We start from the raw sequence: 26,339 nt of genomic DNA on the forward strand, positions 1-26,339 counted from the left end.
CCTGGCCAAAAAGCTGAACACGTCATTACCCTTATAAATTGCCCACCGTGCAAGCGGTGGGCAGGGAGAGACGCAGAGACCCGTATCCGTAACCGAGCCTGATCAGCTCGAGGTTTCCCTCGGCTCCGTGTTCTCAGAAGCCTACCCGTTTGCCGGTGGTGATGAAACTTTTGTGGTTTGTGTGTGTAAGTATGCCTAGCTGCTAATTCTGCTAACTAATTGAGCCTGTAATCGTCTGTTGTAAGCCGGAGACGAAAGCCGATTCTAGCCGCCCCAAGGCTCCTGCGAGGGGAAACCCACTGACCAGGAAACCTTGAACGCAAGGGGGATTGGCCGGAGTCTCACGGCAATCTTTAACTGTCTTACTGCATTTTTTTACTTAGACGAGTAATTGCATTTATGCTTAATAATAGCACCAATAGCACCTTTACTAACCCTTGGAAGGACCTAAATAACTACTGGGACCTAGAGCGGTACCAGGGTCAGCTTCTGTTTGTGATTGCAGTATTTTTATTATTTGTTCTAGTATTGTATTGTAGGCCCAAGTTGTAACTAGTATTAAGTTGCTCCTTATCCGCACCTGTGACCCATTCAATAAACCCTCAATTTTAACCCCACAACTCATTGTTTGCGTTATCCCCATTGCTACCTTCAGGGCACTTGTCACCCCCCCCCAGGGACATCCAGTGATCAAGCCTCCGCCCTATCCCAACGCTCATTACCCGGTAGATAACGGGCACCTTGTGACCATATCGGTGGAGCGAGGGGCGAGAGTAATTAGAGATCTACACTTAGAAGTGAGATGGCACTCCCTTCACTTGTTGCCTAAATAGCATTTCAAGCCAGAATTGAAGGTAAAAAAAAAATCCTCTAGTAGATTTCAGCAGAGAAAAGTTGACCTATAAATAACTTTAATTATTACAGTTGATTAAGCAATTAATTCCTGCTCATTATTGTTCCTCTTAAACAGGGACACAAAAGCACAGAAGAATTTCACCCACCTAGATCAGATCATTGGCACGTCAAGTCTAGACTCCTGCCATGGCCTTCAGAGCTAGGCCAAAGACCCCTTACTCATTATGCACTGAGAATGAAATTTACCCTGTGTAAAGGGCCAGCACAAAAGCTACAGTGCCAAGGGGTTGCACTGGCTCACTGCATTCAGGTGAATTTCACCCCCAACTGGTTGTTTAGCAATGATGTCTGTAGAATAGGGGCGTGTGAAATAGCCATTTGCTAGGGGTGTTGGTCACAATGGTCATGTACTTAATTCAAATAGTTTGGCCTTGAGTAACTGGGTGTGCCATGGAATTTTCCACAAGTAATTGACACAAAGACATTCCAGTACAGATTAGCATTGAATTTAATTTAGCAAGGAGCTGGTAGAGAGATTGTCCGACTGGGCATTCCTGAGCCAGGTCCCTTTATTGACAGGGACAGGAATGCAGAGATAACATCTTTCCAAGAGGCCAGTGTGTCTAAGAAAGTGAAGAAGCAGCTTCCTACAAGTGTCCAAGGCCACCCATTCGGAATGCAGATGGCAAGCGCAACCAAGAGGGGCTTGACTCTTGTTGGGTGGTGCTTCGGGAGTAAAGGCTTCACCTGCCTGGCTCCTCACAGCCCAGTTCTGAGGAGGACACAGAGGAAACTGGCTGAAATCCCCATCACCATGTAGCTGATTTGTATGCTGACTGCCCCATCCAGGTTGCACAAGTCAGAGTTACAGCAGAAGGTGGGGCGAGAGCTCCCGATTTCATCCACGTCAGATGGGATGCATTTCTGAGCACAAGACTTGACGACGGTTGAGTCGCCCACGAAGGGGTAAACTACAACATGTCAAAGCAAGAGAGAGGAAAAGGGTATTAAAGGGAGGATTAGGGGTGGGGGCAAGTTCCAGCCCTGCGGGGAGCATTAAACATCTATCCCATTGGATTCCAGCTCCAATTCCAAAAAGCTTCAGAGGTTGGATCAGCTGGGAACTAAAACAAACAAACCTGTTGCTGGTCTCCTATGTAGAGAATGCCCTACATACGTTCCTTGGAGTCTATCTCTATCTCTTTGGGCGCTGACCCATCTCTGGTGTCCTTCCTGCGTGTCTCCCTCTGGCTCAGTGAATGTACAGGCAGTTCCACTGGGGCAGCCACAAGCTAAGCAGGGATACCTGGCGCATGCCCCTGCCTTTACCTAAGCCTGGGTGCATTGTGTGTCATCTGTCTCCCTGCAGATACGACATCCCATCTCTAATTGCTGCCAATCCTAGGCACAGCACGTATCCCTGTGCCCCATTTCCTCTCTCTGGAGAGGCGTCTCTTTACTTGGCAAAGCTCAGCTATGGGCCAATGCAAGCCCCATCCGGGGAGGTGCCAAGAATGCTCTGAAGTCACAGGATACAGTTTAGGCTCCTAAGAGCCCAGTGATTCAGGAACCCACCAGGGAGGTGGGAGATATAGGCTCCAGTCACTCTTTCATTATTTATCCACAACAGGAGAGATTGACGCTGTCCCCGTCGGGATGCCCCAGAGCTCAGGGGTTAGAGCATTATCTGAGAGGTGGGAGACCTTTCTCCTCTGGTGGCAGAGAGGGGAATTGAACCTGGGTCTCCCACATACCAGGCAAGTGCTCTAACCACCAGATGCTTTGTGTGGCACAGAGCAGGCACCTAATCCATTCCTGCAAGAACCCCACTACGTGCCTAAGCTGCAGTTGGTTCCCATTTGCAAATCACTAGCAGACAGAGGTGCCTCCCTGCCCCTATTGCTGAGAGGGGCGGGACTTAGCAAACTCCCCTCTCATCAGCCTCTCCCATTGGCTAGAAGTGTGTCCCCACCTAACGTACTGGCTTTTGTGAATCGCAGTCTAAGGTCCCTATTCATTGTACAGGAGCCTAGGTCCCTAACTCAGGCTTTGTGGCTCCCAGGGCTGTTCCTGTGATTTGCCAGGGCACGAAAAGTTACGCGCTGTGATGCTGAGCGTGGCGATGCCTAAGTCCCTTTGTGGATTTGGACCTAAGTGACTCACCCAACGCAAGTCCAACTGAGTCAACGGCAAAGCCAAGACTTGGATCCACTGCTCCCAAGTACCCGTGTTGCAGCCTGGGTCCATCACTAGCAATCACAGGGGAACTCTAATCCCTGGGGCTGGGGCTGGATGGACGTTCTTCCCTTCCCTACATTTGAGCACAGGCTTCTCCCCCTGGGAGTCTCTTCCTTACCTTCCTCTCGGGAGTACATTACTGTCTTGCACACAATGTCATCTGTGGAGCAGTTGCTGATGGTCACGCAGAGGGGGGCGCTCATCGGCTCCAGGCATGTGTAACACTGCAAGGCATGGGCTGCAAAGAGGAACAAATCGGGGCTGCAAAATGGGGAGCAACAGGTGCTGTCTGCCCTTCCAGATCACCCCTGTTAGGGAAACCACTAGTGCCACTCCCCAGAGGTAGTTCTCAGAATGTGGTGCTGTAGGACCCGGCAGTTCCCTATGCATCTTGTCTGATGTATGGAGGGGCATGCAGCAAAATCCACACGCCATGTCTTCGGTGTCATGCCAGGCTACTGTTAAACTGCCTCCAGGCATGCGGGTATCAGAGGTTAATCCAGTCCTCGGAGAGCATCATTTCGAAGAGGTTTGTCTGTCGGCTTTGTAACAATTAGCTAATCAGACCCATCTCACACAGTTATCTGAGTGGCAGAAACCTCAGCCAGCTAACCAGATCCAGAATAACGGACAGGCTGAAGTGATTTACACAGAGATCATACCACTGGTGGGCCGCTCACTCCTGAGGCCTGATTGTGATTTAGATTTACACTAGAGTCTCCATGCTCATCCCCTCTATATCTCCAGAGCAGTTGCCAACTCTCGCGTGGTAAATAAGCACCCCGACTTTCACATTAAGCCAAAAACCAAGCTAATCCCATTTCAAAACAAGGCCAGAACAAGCCAATCCCTAAGAACCCCAACACTCTGTGCCTAGATCCCCCCGGCGTGCAGTCTGGGACTGTGGGGGGGCCACTGTGCACCCCTGACTCTCTCCCCCAGTTGCCCCTGCTTGCCGGGAGCCAATCAAAAAAAAAAAGACACTACAAGCCAAACAAGACAAAAACAAGCCCAATTTCTGTATTTTTTCCACGGATTTGGCATGTCTGTACCAGAGTGGTGTAAAGACACCTTATAAATGGCATAAAGGAGCCTTCATGTAAGAGAGAATCAGACCCTCAGCCTATAAGCTCTTTAGGTCAGGGGCTGGTTCTATTTTGCACTTTCTCCAGTGCTAAGCAGTGGTCAGCGCTGACCACAGAAGTGTCGTTGGGGCAGCTAGGTAAGATCTCATTGTAGAGAGCTAGAATAGGCCCATGGGATTTGCGTGGGCCTGAGGAAAGTCAGGCAGGACCCAGGCTAGGACTATTCGGTGCTGAGATGTTTGTTCCACATCCAAAGTGGGTCTCACATTATTTTATAAAGTTAAACATTTAAACACAGGACAAATATTATACCAGAAGCAAGTCCTTCGACCAGGAGGAAACAACTCTGGAAAGCACTTGCTGGATAAACTTCCTCTAAGGAGAAGGGCCCTCTGAAAACCAGCCAACCAACCAAGCCCCCAGCTTCTAACCTGAGGCTTTTATAAATGAGGGCAGAACCCAAACAAGCTGCAGGGAAGCTAATTTCACCCCAGTTAGACCCCCTAAAAGATCCCTTAGAAAACTGGACCCAGCTGCTCCCTTTCTAATGTAGAGGGGGTCACTCTGCAGTGCTTACTGTGGTCTGGCTGTTCTCTTTGACAATTAAATTATACAGCTCCCGTATTTAGCAAAGCACTAAACTCAGCATTAGAGCAGTAGCTCTGCCAGTGGCCTTGATTTCTACCCTATTAGCTACCAGCAGAGTAAACGTGACAGGATTTTCCTTTCTCTGAGTCAGTAACGGGAAAGTATATAGGGATCTTAATAGCAATAAGATTTAGGCCCTGAGAGCGTGCACCGTATGTTTAAATTAATGTCCTTTGGGTTAGCAAGATGTCATCAAATATTGGCGGCTAAGCTAACGACTAGTGTATTGTTATTGTTTTATTTGTAAAGGGGCCCTGCCTGGCCAGACACTCAGGGTGCTGTGCAGTTTACAGCATGGTTGGAAATGGAATGAAATAATCCTATGAAAATAGATACAGCCAAATAATGGGACTTTATTGAAAAAGGGGGAAAGGTCCTCCAGAGAGACCCACAGTTTAAAACACCTGGAATCAGCTAGGGTGGGAGCTGTAAAGCCACTCCTCTCTCTGAACAGGAGAGATACTTAACACTAACTGTTCATTGTTTATTAGAAAACACATACCAGTCAGGGGTAGAGGCAACAAAATTCACTATTGAACACACAGCATCAAATTGGTATGAGCTTTGACCAGCTTTGCCCACCTTAGCTTAGACAGTGATGGATCATCCATCACTTGTCTCTGTATTGGGTGCTTGGGCAGCAGGATGGGTGGCATCTTAGAAAATACCTGCAACATGTAGATTTTACTCACGTCAAGTAGACAAGGGCCGATACAGCTAGTTATTGCGGTGTTCTTCACATTAACACAAGGTGAGCTTGTGTTAAACAAATGAACGCCTTTCTTCTTAGCATATTATTCACCTAACAAAGCAAAGTCTGCTCCTAGCTACTACATGCTGCACCCTGCTCTGCTCAGCATTCAGGCAGCTCTCTGCTGGATCATCATTCAGATCCGGCTGTGTTGTTCTATGAAGGGTGGCCATTTGAACACTCCAACCACCCTTAGGTAACAATAGCAGCTGGTTCCCACAGTTATACCCTATTGTCGTGTCATTTCTGTAAATGATGGGCCAAGATACTGTCATCACATGTAAGCCCAGAGCTCACACTGACTTCCAGGGGAGATATCTGCTCACATCCTCAGGCAGAAATTGACACTGTTGCTGTTTTCTTTAAAGAAGTGTGGCTTGATGGATGATCATCTGAGGATGATTTCTATACTAACTAGAACTGGGCAAATACTGCCAAAAATATTCATGAACATTCACTGGAATAAGCAACAAAGAGTCCAGTGGCACCTTATAGACTAACAGACGTATTGGAGCATGAGCTTTCGTGGGTGAATACCCACTTTTTTAGTGGTCTCGATGCCACTATATGGGACAGAACACCACACCCAGGAGGCTGCGGGTTACACAAGCTTCAAGTATCTGCATGGAAACCTCCTGTGTTTGTTTGATGGATTGGCACAGGCATCCTGTAATCTTCCCAGACTGCACAGCTGTTCAAGTGAAGACGTGAACTTGTTCTTAAATACTACTCATAGTGTGGATGCCCCAAAGACATGTGGGGTGCCATGCACTACCGTGGGTAAAAACCGATTGAGACTTTTGACCTGCATCGCAGTAGTAGTTTGATCTCTAACTCCATGCAAAAAAAAAACCCCAACGAACCCCCAAAACAACACGCACACACACACACACACCCCTAGGAACTGCTTGAAAAAGAGCTATGGAAGGAGTTTATATCTGCAGAACCCCTTCCTCAACTGACCTCAAATTTGGATCACTAGCCCTACTTTTCACTTCCAGGAGGCACAGAAAATTTCAAGAAAATCCATGCAAGCATGCAGATTTCAGAGCACTGAGAAGCACTGTCCTTTAAACAGGAAGATTAGACCCTGGAGAGGAAGGGCTCCTCTGCACCTCCACCTGCAGCCCAGGCAGCTCTGAAAGTTGTGAACTGGCCCCTTCTCTCTCAATGGGATGGTCTCTTCTGATCTCCCCAAGGAGATGATACAACCCCAAGGAGATGAGCAACACTTGCTCTGACCAGGGCTGGCTCCAGGCACCAGCTTACCAAGCAAGTGCTTGGGGCGGCCACTCCAGAGAGGGGCGGCACCTCCAGGTATTCGGCGGCAATTCGGTGGAGGGTCCCTCCCTCTCGCTGGGTGTGAAGGAGCTCCGGCTGAGTTGCCGCAGATCACAATCGCAGCTCTTTTTTTTTTTTTTTGGGTGCTTGGGGCAGCAAAACCCCTGGAGCCAGCCCTGGCTCTAAGACATGGGAACGGCTCCATTCCTCTCGGTGGCTGTTCCTTTCCCTCTCTTGAGTGCTTTAGGGCCAGCGATATGCATGAAGCATGCCTGTCCTCAGCTCCCCACCCAAAGGGGCAGGGCTCTCCTGGATCCCGGTTACATTGGGGGCCTCCCCAAAGGGCAAGCCAACCCCAAGCCAGGTCACCTGAGGGGGGCGGGGGCAAGAGTCCACCTCCTGTAGATGGGCACATGCCCCCCATCCTGGCACACACACAGAGGGCAGTGAGCGGGGCTCCTAAACCCATAGTGGGGCAAGGTTCCCATATCCCAGCTCATATGAACAGGGGAGGGAGAGGGGTTCAGATGCCCCTAGAGGGGCAAGAGCCCCCAGGTCTGGGCACACACATGGAAGAGGAGACTGAGAGGCTGATAGGTGCCCTCCCACCCCTATTCTCCCCCAATTCCCTGCCACTCACCTCCTTGTCCAGCTTCCCACTGTCCCATCCATCCACACTCTCCCTAACCCCCATGCCACCCTCATCTGAGACCTCAACCTCCCTCCTCCCCTCCCCTTCCACCCGTCCCCATTTAGCCCACTCATCATCATCCCCCTCCCCTCACTTAAGCCCCAAACCCCTCTTCCCCCAGTCCCCCCACCCCCTAATACTCCTCCCTGCCCGGGAAGCATTCACAGATCTAATTTTCCTTGCCTGCCCTCCAAACAGCAACATGGAGGGGGAACGCAAACAAAGAAAGCCAAAATGAGGAGCTACCCAGGAAAGAGGGAGGGGGCGAAAGAGAGGGGATGTACAGATAGGGGAAGAGGAACTTAATGGGAGGGACACACACAAAGGAGGGGCCATTACTTGGGGAGACACACAGAAAACTGGGGCCACAAATGGGAGACACTTTTGCCATAGTGGGGATGGGGGTGCCAAGTGGAGGGGGCGAGCCAGAAAGGGGGGAGGGAGAAATAGGCTGTCAGTAACAAGAGAAACAGGGAACCTTGTAGGGTGGGAGAAATGGGGGGGGCTCAGCCCCACCCTGAGAAAGGACTGAGAAGGTCCATGTCCCTAGAGGGGTGGATAGAGATGAGAAAAGCTCAATGGATTCTCTGAGAGATGCAGGAGGGGAGGGAACTGGACTCCTCTCCTTCCCCTGAGCCCAGTGGGGGAGGAGGAACGGGGTGAAGAAGGCGGCTTCTGGGACACAATATGGTGGCTCCTATTAGTCTGGATAAGAACAGATGGCAATCTCCGGCCATCAGCAGAGTGGCCCCAGCCACCGTACAGATGCTACATGACTTTCCCTGACAGAAAGGAGTTCCCGCTCGAAGCATTCCTGCTCATTGAAGTCCTGAGGGTTTCATATCTCCCAGGCTGGGATCTGGGACGTAATGCTCCCGAACATTACACCAATGGGGGCTTGCCCAGCCATCACCACAAAAAGGTGGCCATTTGTCCTTGTCAAAATGAAGCAGAGAAGACCAGATGCAGGCCATGTTTGCGGTTCCTGGGTAGCTGGAAGCCCCCGAGGAGGGCAAAGAACAGGGACTGTCACACATTCAGTCACAATGTGGCTTGCATAAAGTTGTTTGTTTCCTACGTGAGGGGGAATGAGGGGATCACCATTTTGTGCCCCATGGTAATCCAGGCATCATCTTGAGCTGGATGGAGATGGCAGCATAGCGAGGCAACCCTTAGAAGAACACGCTTGACCCGAACGGAAATTAGATTATATCAACTCAAGTCCTTGTGCGGGCTCACATGGGATTTTTCCCCCACTCAGCCAGACACAACAGCAGTTTCTGCTTGGCCACCAGCCCTGACCGACAGGGACTGTGCTCTCATAACCCACCCCTGGTGGCACAGGCGACCCTGACAGGGAGGTGGCAAGAAGAACAGGCTGCCGACGCACCAGTGCATCCAATCACGTGCACTGGAATAATGTGAATCAAAGAGAAATGCCAGCAGGCCATCTTGAACACCACCGTAAGGCCTGGGTGCAGTTAGGGAGACATGGGGGAGCTGCAACCCCAAATTGCAAGCCTCGGGCAGGTGCAGAATTCCCCCCACTCAATGTGTATGGCCCCATTGGCCTGACTTAAGCTGCTTTCTCCCCAAATATAAAAGTCAAACTACCCCTATGCTGAGGTCTCTTGTTTTGGGGAACAGCCTCCAGACGGCAGTGGTGCGAATCAGTCCCGCCGGGGGACCTTGACTGGGTGGCCGAGCCCATCCTTTCCATCTCTAAGTGCCCAGGTGTCTATGAATCACACGCGGTGCATGAAACAAGCCGCTGGAGAAGACAGCTGAAGCAGAGTGTGTAAAGGAGGGTAGAGACTCCTGGGTTTGTGTCAGGCGAGAAGAACACCAGCCCGTGGGAACAAGGTAAAGCAACAGACTCTCTAAAGCATCAGGTCTCATGGCAAAGGCAGAGCCAAGAGAGGATGAAAGAAATCACAAAGCCAAGTAATATCTATCAGTGGAGAGACATCCATTGATAGCTGCTAAAAGAATAGATCTTGGGTTAGGGATCCCAACCTGAAACTTACTATTTTTGTTAAGTGATGCTCTGAAACATCTGGGCAGGCTGCAAAGACCACTTCTGTCACATCAGGCCACCACCCATGACTTGACTTCTAGGTTCCCACAGGGACAGATCAATGACATTTGTCACAGATGTCCCTTCATTCACCCTTCCTACTCCACTACAAAATCAGGGCTTGGTTAATAAAGCAGAATCTTACCTAGCTCCATGCACACAATGGCAGCCAGCAGAACAGACAGAAGCCCCTTCATCGTGAGCAGCTCCTTGCAGCCTGGAGCTCCTCGCAGGTAGCTTTATCAATGCACCTTCTGGGTGGGTTTTTCTTTGTACTGATTCTGACCATTTCTCTCTCCCCCCTCTCCTCTCCCAGAGATCCAGCTGTACTGGAAAAGCAAGTCTGAGTCATAAAGCGATTAAATCTCTAATTACAGAGCCCCACCTCCTGCTTTGTTGTACATTTTTTTTTTAGATTTTTCATGCTGCTTGGGAAAGACAATAAGAGGTTGAATAGCAGACAATTGCTAAGCTAATTATGTCCACCTTCTTTGCAACAAGGTATGATCCCCATTTATCCCCTGGTTCTTCACAACAAAGTGAGTGTTACCTAATCCCAGGCATCTCCAACTTCCTCTGGGCCTTGTTGACATTACTTCTTTTCTTTAGCAATTAGTGTCATCTGAGCAGTTTCTGTAATGACAGATGGGACTTTTAAGAGGCAGTGGCAGCAGCTGTGGGCCACAAGGGTGTAAATCTCAAGAGATTTCCCTCCCCACTTTTTGCCCTTGAGAAGTGGCAGACCATGTGAGACCAGCAAGGGGCATGGGGGCCATGGTAATAGCTGGTTAAATTTGAACCCTTTTCCATGTTGAGCCTCCAAAATACACGCAAAGGGCCTCTGTGCAGATGCCAATTTGTGCTCACAAAAATCGGTACCTAGAATTCTGCAACTAACTGCAGCTGCAGATTTCAGCTCTTGGGCATCTGGCTGGGCTGTGATGGCAAAATTTGCATCCAGGGAATTGGAGACTGGAGTGAGAGACTCGTTTAAAAATGAGGACCCAAAATCTCCTTTGACTTGGAGGGGTGGGAGGAGAGAATGGGCGTCCATCCAACATAAACGTTGTAACTTGATTCGCTGCCCAGAGTCACAGATTGCTAATAATTCCCAAAACAGGACTTGAACTCAGAAACTCAATGCCTTAAGCCTCAGAGAGGCTGGATGTAGCTGAAATCAGGAGGATTGAACTTCAATTGTTTTTGCAAACCACAGCTGACACCTCATCCTTCAACAGAAACTTTGAGAACCCAACTGTCAACTCACACTGGGTCCGATACAAAAGATGAGGCTGTGAAATGCCTTTAGTATCAGGTACAAATAATATTCATATCACTAACATAAAATCTTCTGGTATCTCATGCTAGTGCAGAATTCAGAGGCCTACAGGTAACGGGAGTATCTACCCCTGAGCATATTCAACCAGTGCCCCATGATCTGCACTGGCTGCCTTTGGGTTTCCAGGGGCTGTTTAAAGTCTTGAGTTATACTTACGAAACCTAATTGAGAGACTACCACTCTCCCCTGTGTTCTCAGCAACTTCTGCCTTTTCTATGTCTATCTTGTGCCTTCATTGTATGTCCTGTATCATGCTGAGTGCAATGTTGGTGCTTAATACATTCTGTCTGGAAGGTGGGGTGCTCCTGTTCTGAATGTGTTCTTCTTACACGTTTGCAACCACTGGCTAACAGGTCCTGTTGTGTAGCTCTGCCAGATAACTTTGCAGCTGGAACCTTCGTTAGCCAGTCTGATTCCAATTCCCGTGGCTTGCATTTTATAAATAGAAAATAATAGCTGAGCTGGAAGGAGACAATCCCACCCAAAGGTTATTAAATTCTCATTCCTTGGGTTGTCACCAGGACTCTGAGATGGAATTATTTCCCGGAGATTCACTGACGGCCATTTGTTGTCGTTGTTTAAAATTATATGGACCTAGAGTTTAACACAATAAAACATTAATCAGAGTAACTGCTATGCTAGAAATCTGGGTTAGGATTGTGTTAGTTACTAGACTAGTGAAAGGATCAGGACTTCAGTTATTCTCAGAATAACTACTAGATCCTCAGCTAGTGTAAACTGACATAGAATCATAGATAGAATATTAGGGTTGGAAGAGATCTCAGGAGTTCATCTAATCCAATCCTCTGCTCAAAGTAGGACCAACCCCAACTAAATCATCCCAGCCAGGGCTTTGTCAAGCCTGACCTTAAAAACCTCTAAGGATGGAGATTCCACCACCTCCCTGGGTAACCCTTCCAGTGCTTCACCACCCTCCTAGTGAAAAAGTGTTTCCTAATATCCAACCTAGACCTTCCTCACTGCAACTTGAGACCATTGCTTCTTGTTCTGACATATCTCTACTCAGGCTCCTTAGCTTTAACTGAAGTTGTGTAAACTACAGCTCCCATCATGCTTATGAAAGAAATTTTGGAATGATCTACAGTAAATTCTTAGCTACTGTTCTCCTGTGAATTCAGTGGACTGTAATATTTTGATAACGTTTTATTGATCATGTTGGTTATGAATGTCCAGTAATTGTCTCCATCTCGAGACTGTCTAGTGAAGAAGACAGTGGTGTCCCCGACCTCACTATGTACAATATCCCTGCTCCAGGATGTCTCAGATTTCCCATTTGCCAAGCTGAGAACTTCACAAACTTTATAGCAAAGTGGAAATATACTGACTGCATCTGTTTTATTATTCAGAAAAGAATGAATTGGAAGAATTGTTTGACTGGGTTTCTGGTATTAAATTGCCCAGAACAATATGTGCTATATGGGTGGATTAATTTGTATGCCTGACATTTGATCTCATTTAAGCAGGTTTTTGGATGGAAGAAGTTTAATGACTTTGACACTTTGAGGAACACGCCTCCTCTTTTTGTTGAGATCACATGCTATTTGTTTTGTGGTTTCATCACCTGTCATCTGTGTCTAATAGGAAGGGAGGTTTGAACCAGAGGAATGTTAAGAGAATCAGTCACACAGACCTTTTTCAACTCTGCAAAAAGGTACGTCACACTCTATGGTAACTGAAATGGTTTCCCCTCTTCCACCCAACCTATGCCATGGTTATGCAATACTGGCAAATAGCAAGTAAACTTTCTGTCATGGAAAGATACGGCTCTGACATTATTCTGAACACATCCCCTCTTATGTAGAGATCACGCTCTAGTTGTGTTCTGCTTTCATTGACTGATAAGAAAGAAAAAAAAAATCCACAAATCAAGCCAACGTCTGGCAGAGTAAAAGGCCAGCTGCCAAAACGTGTTTTGGAAAAGATATTTGTTAAGGTAAAACACTTAATGCAAATTAGTGCAACCAAAACTGGATTTTGGAGGAATTTCATGCCATAAAAAAGATGATGGGTCAGATTCTCAATCTGGGGCCCATGGGAAGACCCAGCTTCTGGCCATAACCAGCCAGCTGAGAATTCCTGCTAGCGAAAGGAGTTCTCATCTAGGGTAGCCAACTTCTGTGCCAACTGAACCCCAACTTTGAGATCTGGCTCCAAGGGTCCTCTAGCTCACACCTTGTTCTGGCACAGAGCAGCCCCCAGAATCAGGGTGCTGTAACAGAATCTCTGACACCCCATCTCCTGCACTGAGCAGATCTAATAGACAGTTTAGCCTCATATTAGCGCTACATTTCCATAGCACTGACAATGCAGGAGGCACTGTGCAATCAAACTCCAGGAACAAAGCCCTGTCCTTATTCACGGTTTACCCAGCTAAGTGCATGCATGTTGAGGGAGGTGCCTGCATCACTCTTGATCCCTTGGCTCTGGTGTTCATGGCACAGTGATACCTGAGGCCTCGTGTTACTAAAACGTCACTGCTTTTTCCGAAAGCAAGTGTTCATAGTTTGTAACAGGAGATACTGGGGGAGTTGTTCTGTCTCAGTCTTGCCATCTCTTCTCAACAACATCTCACTGGCGCACTGCTTATGTCCAACTTCCATCAGCCAAAAGCACTCAGACACCACAAGGATAGGCTTCCTGAATAGACTAGAATATGACGTGATAGTCAGAGGTTCCGGGAACCAGCTGCTTCCATCAACTTCAGCTGGAATTGTGGGTCCTCGGCACCTTTGAAAACAATGTTGCCAATTGCAGGGTTTTTATCCCGAGTCCCATGATATTTAATGTGTTTCTTAAAGTCCCAGCTGCTGGAGTCATATTATTGCATGAGAATCTCAGCTTGCTTTCTTTCTCTCTTTTTTTTAAAGAAAGTTTCTGCCTCTTGTGTCAGCATAAAGAAAAGCTTCAAACAGTGACTCAGGTGCTCCTAAAGGCTCAAGCTCCAGGAAGCAAATATCCCCAAATGCATTTTTTAAAAATCTCATGATTTTTATGCCAATTTCATGATTTTTGAATCCTCCCAGTCAGCAATTTTCTGCAAATCAGGGCTCTGGGGGTCTTGGGTTAGACACCTAAAGTTTGTGACCATTTAAAAAAATGTGAGCTTAATCTCCCGGTCACCTATTTTTAATGGTCTTTGAGCTATTCACGGTGGATTCTTCCCCTATGTAAGAGAAACAGCCACCACGGCTCTTCATCTTTATTACAGTGACTCCAATAGCATTCGCAGTTTCGAATCTGATTGTATTTCATTAATGATAGCCTAGAAACCCCTGTACCATGGATGTTTCTTTGGATGTCTTATTTCTGTATTGCTTCGCATCTCTGTGCTGGGATTGTTTAGTCTGCAGAATAGAAGAATGATTGGGGATTTGATAGTTGCTTTCAACTACCTGAAAGGGGGTTCCAAAGAGGATGGATCTAGACTGTTATCAGTGGTACCTGATGACAGAACAAGGAGTAATGGTCTCAAGTTGCAGTGGGGGGGGGGGTTAGGTTGAATATTAGGAAAAACTTTTTCACTAGGAGGGTGGTGAAGCACTGGAATGGGTTTCCTAGGGAGGTGGTGGAATCTCCTTCCTTAGAGGTTTTTTAAGATCAGGCTTGACGAAGCCCTGGCTGGGATGATTTAGTTGGAGTTGGTCCTGCTTTGAGCAGGGGGATTGGACTAGATGACCTCCTGAGGTCCCTTCCAACCCTGATATTCTATGATACCATGTTGACCTCTTGGGAATGGAATTTTTATTTTATTTTATTTTCCATTTTGAAGCAACTCTTCTTTTCAATTCTTTTATTTTGTTATAAAATAGAATATAAAATGGAGGGGGAATATAGGTCAAAATCTGAACAAAACATTTCAGTTTCATTGATACAAAATGTTTTGATCAATCTGAATTTTTTTTAAAAAAATTTCAGTTCATGAGAAATTTCAAAAGTTTTTGGTTTTGTTCCATTCTGAAATTCAAGAAATGTCTAAATAGCTAAATTCTTCTCAAAACAAAAAAATCCAGATTCCTGGCTACTCTATTCCCAGGTCCTTAAAAAAGAGCAGAAGAAAGCCTAATTCCTCTACGCTCACTAAAGGGAGCTAGGACTTTTTTTAAATGAATTCAGGTTCATTAATTATCCACTGCCTTCCTTCGCATCCTAGGTCATCTCATCTTGCTCAGCTGGCACACATGTAGCCTGATTTAAAGGACAGAATCTTGTCTGGATCCAGTTTATTCTGGGGGTTCCCAATTGCTCCCCATCTCCACCCTGCTCTGCATTCTGGTGAACGTCCTGCTGCTGGACCGGTCTGAATGTTGCTCCCAGTGGACTAGACTACATGGGGAATGTGTCTGGGTCTAAGTCCGGCTACAATGCTCTAAGATAGCTAGCTTCTAGCTGACCAGGCGAGTGGTACAGCTTCCAGAACGTTCCTAGCTAACTGAGCACATGGTACGACCCAGTTGCTGGAACATTCCTACCTGTTTAGGTGAGTGGTACAGCCCAACTGCCTCCAGCTTCTGGAACATGCCGAGCTGGCGGCAGGGCAAGAGTATATATGGAGGGTTAATACGTGTCCATCACAGAGTTACAGAAGGGGAAAAAGTATGGGCACACCAGGGCAAAAATCTCCCCAGCAGCACGATGAGCGTTTTGTTAAAATAAAAGAAAAAGTGGGTGTTCTAAAAGGATGGGATTTCACTGACCCCTCAATGCACAAGTTAATATTTAGGAAACCTTTATTAATTTTAAAAGTGGAAAGAGCAGAGCAACCTGCTGCTTCAGCTCTTTCTTTCAACACAACCTTAACTACTGCGTAGCTACCAACACCCTCCATTAGATCCCTTAATAGCATTCTCTTTTGTCTTCTTGTTTAGTGTTCACATATGGTATTTTAAATCATCTCTTAAAATAAAATAAAAGTAACTGGAGACATACCTATCTCCAAGAGCTGAAAGGGACCTTGAAAGGTCATTGAGCCTAGCCCCCTGCCTTCACTAGCAGGACCAAGTACTAATTTGCTCCAGATCCCTAAGTGGCCCCCTCAAGGATTGAGCTCACAACCCTGGGTTTAAGCAGGCCACTGCTCAAACCACTGAGCTATCCCTCTCCCCCTCACTGAACTTCCAAAACAAGGAAATGTCAGAATAGAAAACATTAAGATGGAGTTAATGTTGAGGAAACAGATCAGTAACATAGTTACAAGGATGCTGTAATTATCTCTAAAACAAGCCTTGCAAAGCCAGGAAATTCACAGTTAAGGTTACACTTAAAAGAAATCCACACGCATCAAGGCATGAGATTGCACAGAAAGGAACAAACAACCTTAACTCAGCCCTGTAGGGACACCATGAGGAGAAAACAATGCTCATATCTTTACATTCACTTTAATATACCTGGGACTACAAACACTATTATTAACTAATTATTCTTAATATTTGTATTATCCTAGCATTTCAGAGCCACAGGCATGGACCAGGCCCCCATTGTGCTAGGCATTCAAAAAACATGTGTTAATCAGAATTGTGTGATGGCCACTGTCTTGACCAAACACCAGGGACTGAATCAGGGACTTCCAGAGCTAAAACATGAGCTGTTACATCTGGTGCGGTGATGTAGTTGGGTGCTGTAACAAACTCATCCTCTGCAGATCAGACGCAGTAGTGGATTCAAAATGTGCACAGGCCAGCTGAGTGCCAAGTCTCCAATCCCAAGGACATGAGAGAAAACCCTCTGGTTCCACTGAGCCACATGGAGTTCCACCCAGTGACCAAGGCAGGAAAGGTGGTAGAGAAGCAACTGAGTGATGAGATCCAAGATGACACTTGGTAGAAAAGGCCCAGTGTTAACCCCAGTGGGATGCATTGCAAAGAGGAGGTGTTGTCTCTCCCTGGGTGGGTTCAGCAAGGGAAACCCCCTCTCTGCCCAGCACTTCACACTCCAGTCCTGACAAAGGTGATAACAAAGCCAGCAAAGATGCTCATTGCCAATGCTGGGTAGCCAATTCTCATGTCGACCACCCCATTGCACAAATCTTCCTGGCAGCAGAGAAAAGAAGATTGGGGTGTGGCAACAGTTGTAATCATTGTAGAGAGCGGGCATGATGGGGAACATTTCTTCTCCAGGAGAAGTCAGGAGTGGAGCTGTCTAAACGAGGAGAGGAAAGGAGCATGGGGGAATCAGCATTCAAAAGTTCCCAAATGACTCCTTAAAGACTGTATCCAGTGTTGACTTTATCCTAAATTCCATTGGGATCTGTAGATGGGCCAGACTCACCCCCACGGCGCCTCCTTCTGGTTACTTCTGGGAATTAGCTCGGTTCCAGCTCCGGAGCACCCTCTGCAGGCCGGTGATCCACCTGTCCTCTGGCCCCGTGTCCCTCCCTGGACCCAATGCCCTTTTGCATGGAGTGCTGCCCCCAAGCAGTCACCCCTTTCTCTGAGGGTTTCCCCTTCCCGGGCGACCCCCACCCTCTATCCCCACTTTGCCTCAGTATAGGCTACTGCCCAGTCTCCACCTAGCCCCTGTTCACTGGGGCAGACTGCAGTATCAGCCACTCATCACAGGCAAAGCGGTTTGGACCTGCTGCCCTTGCCTACCCCTGGGTTGCTCTCTGCAACCCCCAGTACCTCTTGGCCTAATGCTAGGCAGCAGCCTGGGGCTTTCCAGGCAGGAGCTCCCCAGCTCCTCTGCCTTTCCCCAGCCCTGCTCCACGCTAGGTACCTTGTCTCTAGCTTCCTACAGCCAGGTCCCTCCCTCTCACAGCTAGAGAGAGACTGACTGCTTCTAGCTCCCCTGGCCTTCTTATGAGGACCCGTTGCTCAGTTTGGGGCGTGGCCCCAGCTGCAGCCACTTCCCCAATCAGCCCAGCCTCAAGGCTGCTTTCTCCAACCACAGCCCCTTCCCCGGGGCTGTTTTTAACCCCTTCAGGGCAGGAGCAGGGGTCCACCTTGCTACAGGATCATAATGCCATGGAATCATCCATTTATACCAGGGAATTTATCCATTTGTTTCTAGTTAAGTAGAACCCTGAGACACCTCAGATTTGACAACTCCTGGGGAGGAGGAGGAGGAATTGCCCACAACTATCTGTTGAGATCTCTCAGAGGGAAAAAAATAAAGCTGCTGAGGAGGAACCCTTTCCATCCCTGTGAGGGTCTGCCGGTGAGCCCAACACTTTGTGATAAATGGCACCAGCTGATCTTCATCCATCACCAGGAGAACATCATTGACCAATACAATGTCTGTGCCATAACTAGATCTAAACCCAGAGTGAGAAGGGCCCAGGAGATATAAGGCATCTGGAGGTGTCTTACCACAACCTTCTCCACAGACTTACCCAAGAAGGGAAAATGTCAATATGTTGAGTGATGGCCTCTTGAGCAAAGGCTGCACTAATGCTTCCTTCAAAACACTAGGAAGCCTGTCCTCACTGAGAGAGACATTGACAATGTCTACAACCAAGGACCCAATACTTCTCCACTGGCCTTCACCAGCCAGGAAAGACATGAGCACAGGTTGTGGGATGAAGTTCTCTCACGCCTCCAATACCTCAGGGAAAATCAACAGATGGATCTCTAACAGAGACAATGAGGTCCTTGTTCCCCCAGGATCTTGCTCTGCCACCAGTTCATGCCAATTCTGATCAGTTTTGCCCACAAAATAACAAGAAATTTTCTCAAAACGGCATGCCTGGCCCCCAGTGGAAAGGAGAGCAGCCTTGTGGCTGGTCTAACTTACACTCTATTTTCCATTGATTCTGGGAAGAAGAAAATAGCCATAGTGCAGAGCACTCCTGGCATGACCCCCCTCCCCCATGTCCTACCCTGGGGAATAGGCGCAGGACATATTAGGACTCTTATACCAGCTTAGGCACCCAGCACATGGGGTATTCTCAATGGGACCATTTCTGCTCACTTACTTGTCTCCCTCCCCTTAATCAGCTACTCCCTAAACAAGGCTCTGATCTTGCCATTGGATTATGGGCTTAGGGATCTGCCTGTGCTGATCCACTCCAGAATTTGGCCCTAAGCACTAGTAATACTGGGACTTACTTCTAATAAATGTTGTGCAGTAACGATCAGCTGTTGAGCAATTGATGGGATTCGTGCAGGTGTTCGCAGTTGTGGTGTTGCACACATGGCAATTGAGTGAGTAAGCTGTGAAAAGAAGATAACACAGCATATCCGATAGCTATCGAAACAGATTCTTTTATTTGGGAAATCAGCCTTATTCTCCCAGTGAAATGTCATGAATACTTGCTTGGTGTCAACCAGAATTGTGTAACAGGCAGCAGGAATGTCACAGCTGAGGATCAGACCCAGTACTATTCAGACACAACACATTGCTGGGCCAGATCCTCAGCAGCCGTAAATAGGTGCATGTCCATCCAGGGACCCAAACCGATTTAAACCCAAGAACTTAAGTGAGACTGGGCAGTGCTGGCCCCCTGTACAGGGATGAGTTTCACCCATGGAAAACGAAGGGAAACTGGTAACGTTACTGAAATGTGCAGAAAAGAAGGAAAGCAAAGCAAATACAGAAGCAAATAGGAATAATAACTGGCAAAGGGCAGACAACTGGGGAGAGTTCTGAAAAGAGCTACAAGAATTGGAGATCTGAAAACCCTGCCTTTGTAGTGAGACACTTAAGACAGCAGATGATCTATTTAGTTTATTGTGGTGCTTAGATGTTGCTTGGAATTATTAGAACTGGGAGCACTGGCTGTTGGGAGCCTGAAAGGACAGAAATTAGAAGGAGTAGGGAGGAGTTGAGGAGGCTGAGTGAGAGTTACAGAGGGTGCAGCAGCAGCTTGGTAAAGGTGTTTCCAGTGTAAATAAAGTCCCATTGAAGCTTGTTAGTAGCTTGCCTGTTTGATGCAACATTTATGCAAGAGCATGCTAACAGAGGCTTGATCAGAGGCTCTGATCCTACATGGGAAAGAGATTTCTGAGAGGAGACAGTTCTTTAAACTGACACAAAAAGGATAAAGCGTTCCAATGGATGGAAACGGAAACTAGACTAGAACTTGACTAGAAACAAGGCACTATTTTTTAGCAGGGAGGGTAATCAGCCACTGGAACCAATTTCCTAGGGACATGGTGGATTCTCCATCACTTGCAGTCTTTAAATCAAGGCTAGACCTCTTTCTAAAGATCTGCTCTAGCTCAAACAGAAGTTATAAGCGTAATACAGAAATTACTGGGGATAATGATTCTGATCACATTTGTGAAGCACTTTGTGTACTACTGATGAACAGTGCTAGATAAGAGGCAGGCGGTGGTGTCATTATTATTTCTGGGTCCAAGTTCTTCATCCTGTATTATACAAAAAGTCAGATCGGATTGTCGTAACAGTCCTTTTTGGCCTTAAAATCCACGAAAACCTTTCATTCCCGCTGATTTTTCAGATACTTTAATGGGCAAGGAAGAAAAGAAACCACTGGGGTCTTTACAAAGAACTTCAGCATTTATAGCTGGGGATAAAGAATGAGCCTGCACAAGGTGGAGAGAACACAGACTGCACAAAGAACAGCAAGAGCTGCAGAAATTGTTTATCTCAGGACAGAAGAGGAGCTGGCAGAATGTGCAAATAATGAGAAACTATCCCATAGGGTTCAATGTTCCTTTCTCTCCCCATCCTAGCTTCTGTAAACTCTTCCTTTGGGGAAGGAAGTCCATTGAAGCCAATAGGGAGTCTTTCCGCTGACTTCACTGGGCTTTGGATCAAGCCCATAACTGTAAGCGATGGAAAGCATTATTATCAATGGAAGTCTCCCCTCTCTCTGCCCACAGGACTGCGGCCAGCAAAATGATTAGAAAAGCCTCCATCTCCTTGGGATCCTCTCAGCTTGCAGAGAAAAGGACAGCTTCTCCGGTGGGGACAATGGATTGCCTTGGCAAACCAGGACAGCAGTTTTAAAGGCTTGGTAGCAGGTAGGTATAACAATAAGTGGCTCAATAAGTTGTGGCGCATACATATGTACCTACCTCATAAAGCAAGTCTTTTATTTACCTTTCCATTTACAATTTTTGTCTTGCCTTATTCTCCTTTGTCGTAAGCAGAGAAAACAGGAGAGGGGATTTTACATCCTTTTTCATTGCATTTCCTTTTAGCGAGGGCTCCATTATAACTCTGAGATGTCTGCAATTCAGTATATTGATCTGTAAACCCTTTTCAGCTGTGGATTAATCCATGAACACCCCACCCCACCCAATTCAAACTTCTCTTCCCTCCCCAACGTAACTGCTGTGACCCCTTCCTTACCTAATGTTATCATCCTCAGTCCAGTGTCTGGATCGGTTTGTCTTCTTGTTCCCTCTTACTCTCTGTAGGACATAGAAGAGAATTCTATCTTCTCCCTTCCTATTAGCATAGGTCTGTGAGATGCATGAGCTAAGTGTCTTGTGTGATAGGTGGTTATTGGCAGGCTCCTGAATATTTTCAGATGCACTTGGACTTTGTTAGGTTCATATCAGGGTCACCACTTCTAATGCAGGCCAAGCCAGTAGTGACAAGGGCCCTTCACCATCCGAGTTCTGAGTTCTGTCCTACATAAAATGAGTTCGGCAGGGCTCAGTTCTGTTCCTAGAGCACAGGTATTCGCAACACAGAAACAACTGCCATCTTTGACACTTGCTGGCCTCCTTGTTAAGAGTCAGCAGGAGGCCAAAGGCTGACTAAGGATTGTCTGTGGAGACCATCTCCAAGTCACTGCTGCTCCCTGCAGGTCAGGGTTGGGGCAGTGTGGGAGACGTTGGCATTGTGCTGCGTCAGCTATACCTGTTCTGTGGCTAAATAGAAGTCTTCAGTGCTATCAGTCAGGCAGCTTCCTCTATCTGCAAAGAGCAAAAAGCATCTCTCCTTACACACATCCCCCTTGTCTGTTAACTTTTTCCAAGGTTCTCCCGAATCTGTTCACTCACACTCCATATCTTACTGCACATTCTGCATGCCAGGTTTGTAGTGGGAAACATTGCTCACAAATATCAGTTTGGAAATTTAAATGAGTTTGCTTTGACTCTATTATGTTTTTCTTTTCCAAGAGCCAACACAGCTCTGACAGTCTGGATTGACTTTTGTTTACAATTTACAAAAATAGACAAAGCAAAAACAAAAGGAAATCTTCATATGAGAGAAAGAGAGAGAGATAGCACAGTGTATTCAAATCCTTCTGTAACAGCCATCGTGAACTGACAAACAGCACTGCCTCTAGTGGGAAGACAAGAAGACTCAATCCATTTGAAGGTGCTGTACATATGAGATGTTATCTGATTAAAATATGACCATGTAGACCATTGTTACTACCACTGTTATATAATTGCAATAAATCTTATACATAGTGTGCCATGTAAGGTGTCAATGGAAAGGTTATGATTTGCTGAATATGATTATCCTATTTGTATGCATATATCCTTTTTGTATCTGAAGTTATGAATATTGACTATGTACTTGTATTTCAAATGTATTTGCTCCTATGGTAGCACCCACAGGGTTATTTGCATCCTGTCTGGCCAGCACATTGTGAATGGAGTATTCAAGTTGATGGCTCATCAGTGAACACAACGGACCATGGAAGAAGCCTATCTACACCTGAAGGACTTTCCTGTGAACGTTCTAACTAGAGTTTGGGTAATATCCTCTGCTATGACTCAGGAAAGTGTGCAAGGGCATGTGACTAAAATCATGTGACCCTAAACTCCATCTTGTTACATGTATTTTTCTACAAACTGGGCGGAGGGCTTTGTTTGGACCAATGGGTTTCCCTCCACATGGCAGAAGCTAGGAAAGGCGCTGGAAACATCTCCATTTTGCCTCTTTCCCACTCTAACCTCTGGACTATGGACTTACACTAATGGGAGCATTCTAACCAAGGCACTGAGAACCTTCCAAATTATTTGGAAGCAACCAGAGATTTAACAAGCCAGCAGTTTATGCCATCACTGCTACAAGCCTAATCCAAGAACTTTTCAATTATTGTATGTATTTGATTCCTTTAACCAATTTTAACTCTCACCTTTTTCTTTCTTTTTTTAATAAACCTTTAGTTATTAGATACTAAAGGATTGGCAACAGCATGATTATTGGGTAAGAGCTAAGATACATATTGACCTGGGTATGTGGCTGGTCCTTTGGATCAGAAGAACCCTTTGGTTGATGAAATTGGTTTTCAATAACCATTCATCGTTAAGCCTAGTGTCTGGATGCTGAATCCAGGACTGGAATAATCTCAGGAGTCTGCATTTCTGACTTCTTGTTAGCCAGTGTGGTGAGACAGAAGTTTACTTTTGTAGCTGGTCAGACATATCTTATGGGAGAATAATCACCAGTACTGGGGTGTGTCAAGGTTTCTTTCCCCACTTTGAACTTTAGAGTACAAAAGTGGGGACCTGCATGAACACTTCTAAGCTTAATTACAAGCTTAGATCTGGTACACTGCCACCAGCCAGAATTTAGTGTCTGGCACACTTTCTGTTCCCCCAAAACCTTCCCTGGGGAACACAGATCCAAACCCCTTGGAACTTAAAACAAGGAGAAATTAACCATCACTCCTCCTTTCCCCCCAGACTTTCCCCTCCCTGGGTTGCCTTGAGAGGCTTCACACAGATCCAAACTCCTTGGATCTTAAAACAAGGAGGAATTAACCATCCTCCTTCCTTTCCTCCCACCAATCCCTGGTGAGTTCAGACCCAATCCCCTTGGATCTTAAAACAAGGAAAAATCAATCAGGTTCTTAAAAAAGAAAACTTTTAATTAAAGAAAGAAAAAAGTAAAAATTAGCTCTGTAAAATCAGGATGGAAAATGCTTTACAGGGTATTCAGATTCATATAGACCACCTCCTAGCCTTAGATTCAAAGTTACAACAAACAGAGGTAAAAATCCTTCCAGCAAAAAGAAACATTCACAAGCTGAGAAAACAAACATAAGACTAATCTGCCTTGCCTGGCTATTACTTACAATTTTGACACATGAAAGACTGATTCAGAAAGATTTGGAGAGCCTGGATGTATGTCTGGTCCCTCTCAGTCCCAAGAGCGAACAACGAACAAAACAAAAAGCTCAAACAAAGACTTCCCTCCACCAAGATTTGAAAGTATCTTGCCCCCTATTGGTCCTCTGGTCAGGTGTCAGCCAGGTTCACTGAGCTTCTTAACCATTTACAGGTAAAAGAGACATTAACCCTTAACTATATGGTTATGACAGGGTGTGTCTGCCCTATTTCGCAGCAGCTTGTTCTGAATTTGGTGTTCTCAGTTGTGACAACAGGCAAAACAGAATCCTAACACCTCCCCTGTGTTTATGTGGCTACATGCACCATAACCTGTGTTCATACCCTAGATATATTCAGGCAAAACAATATATTAGTACAACGTTCATGAAAACAGTCAGTTTTAATGGCGTATTGAAGAATGTTTTCTGACTATGAATTTATAACTTGCAGTCATAGACTCAGCTTATTTAGCTTATGATCCACTGTGACCCCCAGATCATTTCCCCAGTACTTCTACCTAGGCAGTCATTTCCCAATTTAATGTGTGCAAATGTTGTTCCTTCATAAGTGGAGCACTTTGCATTTGTCCTTATTGAATTTCGTCCTATTTACTTCAGACCATTTCTCCAGTTTCTCCAGATCATTTTTCATTTTAATCCTAGAATTTGTAACCCCTCCAAGCTTGGTATCGTCTGCAAACGCTACAAGTGTACTCTCTATGCCATTGATGAAGATATTGAACAGAACCGGACCAGAACTGATCCCTGCAGAAGTCGTTTGACACGATTTGTTCTTGACAAATCCATGCTGACTGTTACTTATCACCTTATTATCTTCTAGATGTTTTCAAATTGATTACTTAATTATTTACTCCATTATCTTTCTGGGTACTGAAGTTAAGCTGACTCAGCCCTGAGCTTCTGCCCATCCAATCAGAAAACAGAATTATACCCTGTAACCCCATGTGCTGGGTCACACCTGCTTGAATTCTGATTCTCAGAATGAACTACTTGCAATCGAGTTACAGATGCAGTGTTGTTTGCAAAAATCTTTTGGGGATGGAATTCACCCCTCTGGTGAGGGGCCAGCATACAGACGAGGCAACATGTACATCCCACTAAAGCCCAAATTTTAGACACAACTTTTGATGAAGCCTTGATGAAGTGCAGGAGGAAGGAATTCAGTTTGACTCCTCTGTGTATCTAGCCAGATATTTACGGGGTCCTCATCTCCATAGCGTCTGAATGCCTTTGATTCCCGGCTGTGTTTGCAGGCCCACGGTTAGAAAAAACGTGGAATCCTTGTGAACTAGGTAAACTTGATCTGGGGTCATTGAGCGCCCAAGTGGGACGTGGCAGGCCTAAGTGGGACATTAGTGGCACCTATATCTTTTGCCGTTCGGGGGAATGTCACCCTGTCAGTATGTGGAAATGACCAATTTGTTTGAGAAAATCACTATGTTATTTTAATGCATAATTTGTGAGCAGGGAAGAAGGAAAAATTCTTCAAGGAAATGTTCTTTTTGTAAGTTACTCATCCAAATCCCGTTGACAATAAAACTTGTTTGAAACCAAAAACAATGTGTTTCCTCTTTGGACACTCCCCCATCAAACGTTTAATCTAAACTCTTAGAGATTAGAATCTCTTATAGAAATTCCTGCAGTTTCTGGTCCGTAAACTAGCGCATAGTTGGAAAGGTGTCAGGCTATTTCAGTGTATTGCAGGATGTTAGCCAACACCCCACTTAACAGCCTTTTAAAGATCAGGGCATATAAGGATTAGGGACCAGTAATGAGTTATGATCTTCTTTTAACCTACACCACATATGCTCAAGATATGGCTGGCAGGTTAGATCCAACCTGCATGATATATTTCTGGCCCCAAGCACTGGTAGTGCTGGGACTAATCACATTATGGCCTAGTGACAGTCTCCAGAATCTCAGCTTACTTCCAAATGTGAACCAACTGTAACTGACAGTGCCTGAGTTTGCAGACAGCCTGATACCATTGCTCTGAAAGGTGTGACCTGCCCTGCTCCCCACTGGAATGTCATCCCTAAAGGCCAATGATGACACTTCAGTATCAATGTTAATGATCCACTGCTAGTCCTTCTAAAGGATGGAGCAGAAAAGAGGATGGGAGTGAAGTCTTGGGGAAGCGGGAAACTGAGAGTTGCTGTGGGGAAGTAAAAAAAAATAGGGAAGAACAGAAGAGGCTTGCAAAGAAGGAAAGAGAGAGAGAGAAAGGAGGGTGGGGAAGGAAGAGGGGTGTGATCTGCCCTGCTCCCTATTGGAGTGGGGATGCTGTGGACTGAGGCGGGGAGCATGAAGTCCTGAATGTCTATCCTGGGCCTTAACCTAAGCTCAAACATGG

At 46.2% G+C, this 26,339-nt stretch overlaps 2 protein-coding genes and 1 long non-coding RNA gene across 8 annotated transcripts in view; 1 reads left to right on the plus strand and 2 right to left on the minus strand.

Moving 5' to 3' along the window:
- The window catches only part of LOC127045433 (uncharacterized), a 29,078-nt gene extending 5,970 nt beyond the window's left edge, over positions 1 to 23,108 (plus strand). For 2 of the 3 annotated variants that reach the window (XR_007772703.1, XR_007772704.1), the window contains 2 exons: positions 20,769 to 20,909; positions 22,020 to 23,108. This is a non-coding gene — a long non-coding RNA (uncharacterized LOC127045433). The remainder of the gene's footprint in view (positions 1 to 20,768; positions 20,910 to 22,019) is intronic. The other variant, XR_007772705.1, reaches the window with a different exon arrangement.
- LOC127045386 (lymphocyte antigen 6E-like) overlaps positions 1 to 26,339 on the minus strand; it is an 810,322-nt gene that overhangs the window by 689,846 nt on the left and 94,137 nt on the right. The gene's annotated exons all lie outside the window — the stretch shown is intronic.
- Positions 1,040 to 20,769, minus strand: LOC127045370 (ly6/PLAUR domain-containing protein 2-like). Of its 2 annotated transcripts, none has more exons than XM_050941436.1 (3): positions 10,506 to 11,084; positions 3,212 to 3,331; positions 1,040 to 1,826 (listed from the first exon to the last, which is right to left on the minus strand). In XM_050941436.1, the coding sequence occupies exons 1-3, from the start codon at positions 10,678 to 10,680 to the stop codon at positions 1,615 to 1,617; spliced, it is 507 nt and encodes a 168-aa protein (XP_050797393.1). In that variant the 5' UTR covers positions 10,681 to 11,084; the 3' UTR covers positions 1,040 to 1,614. The 2 variants fall into 2 exon arrangements, with proteins under 2 accessions (XP_050797393.1, XP_050797392.1); XM_050941435.1 differs by lacking the exon at positions 10,506 to 11,084 and adding an exon at positions 19,029 to 20,769 and having other exon boundaries at positions 1,140 to 1,826.

This window comes from Gopherus flavomarginatus, chromosome 2, assembly GCF_025201925.1.
Source record: "Gopherus flavomarginatus isolate rGopFla2 chromosome 2, rGopFla2.mat.asm, whole genome shotgun sequence".
Lineage (NCBI taxonomy): Eukaryota > Metazoa > Chordata > Testudines > Testudinidae > Gopherus > Gopherus flavomarginatus.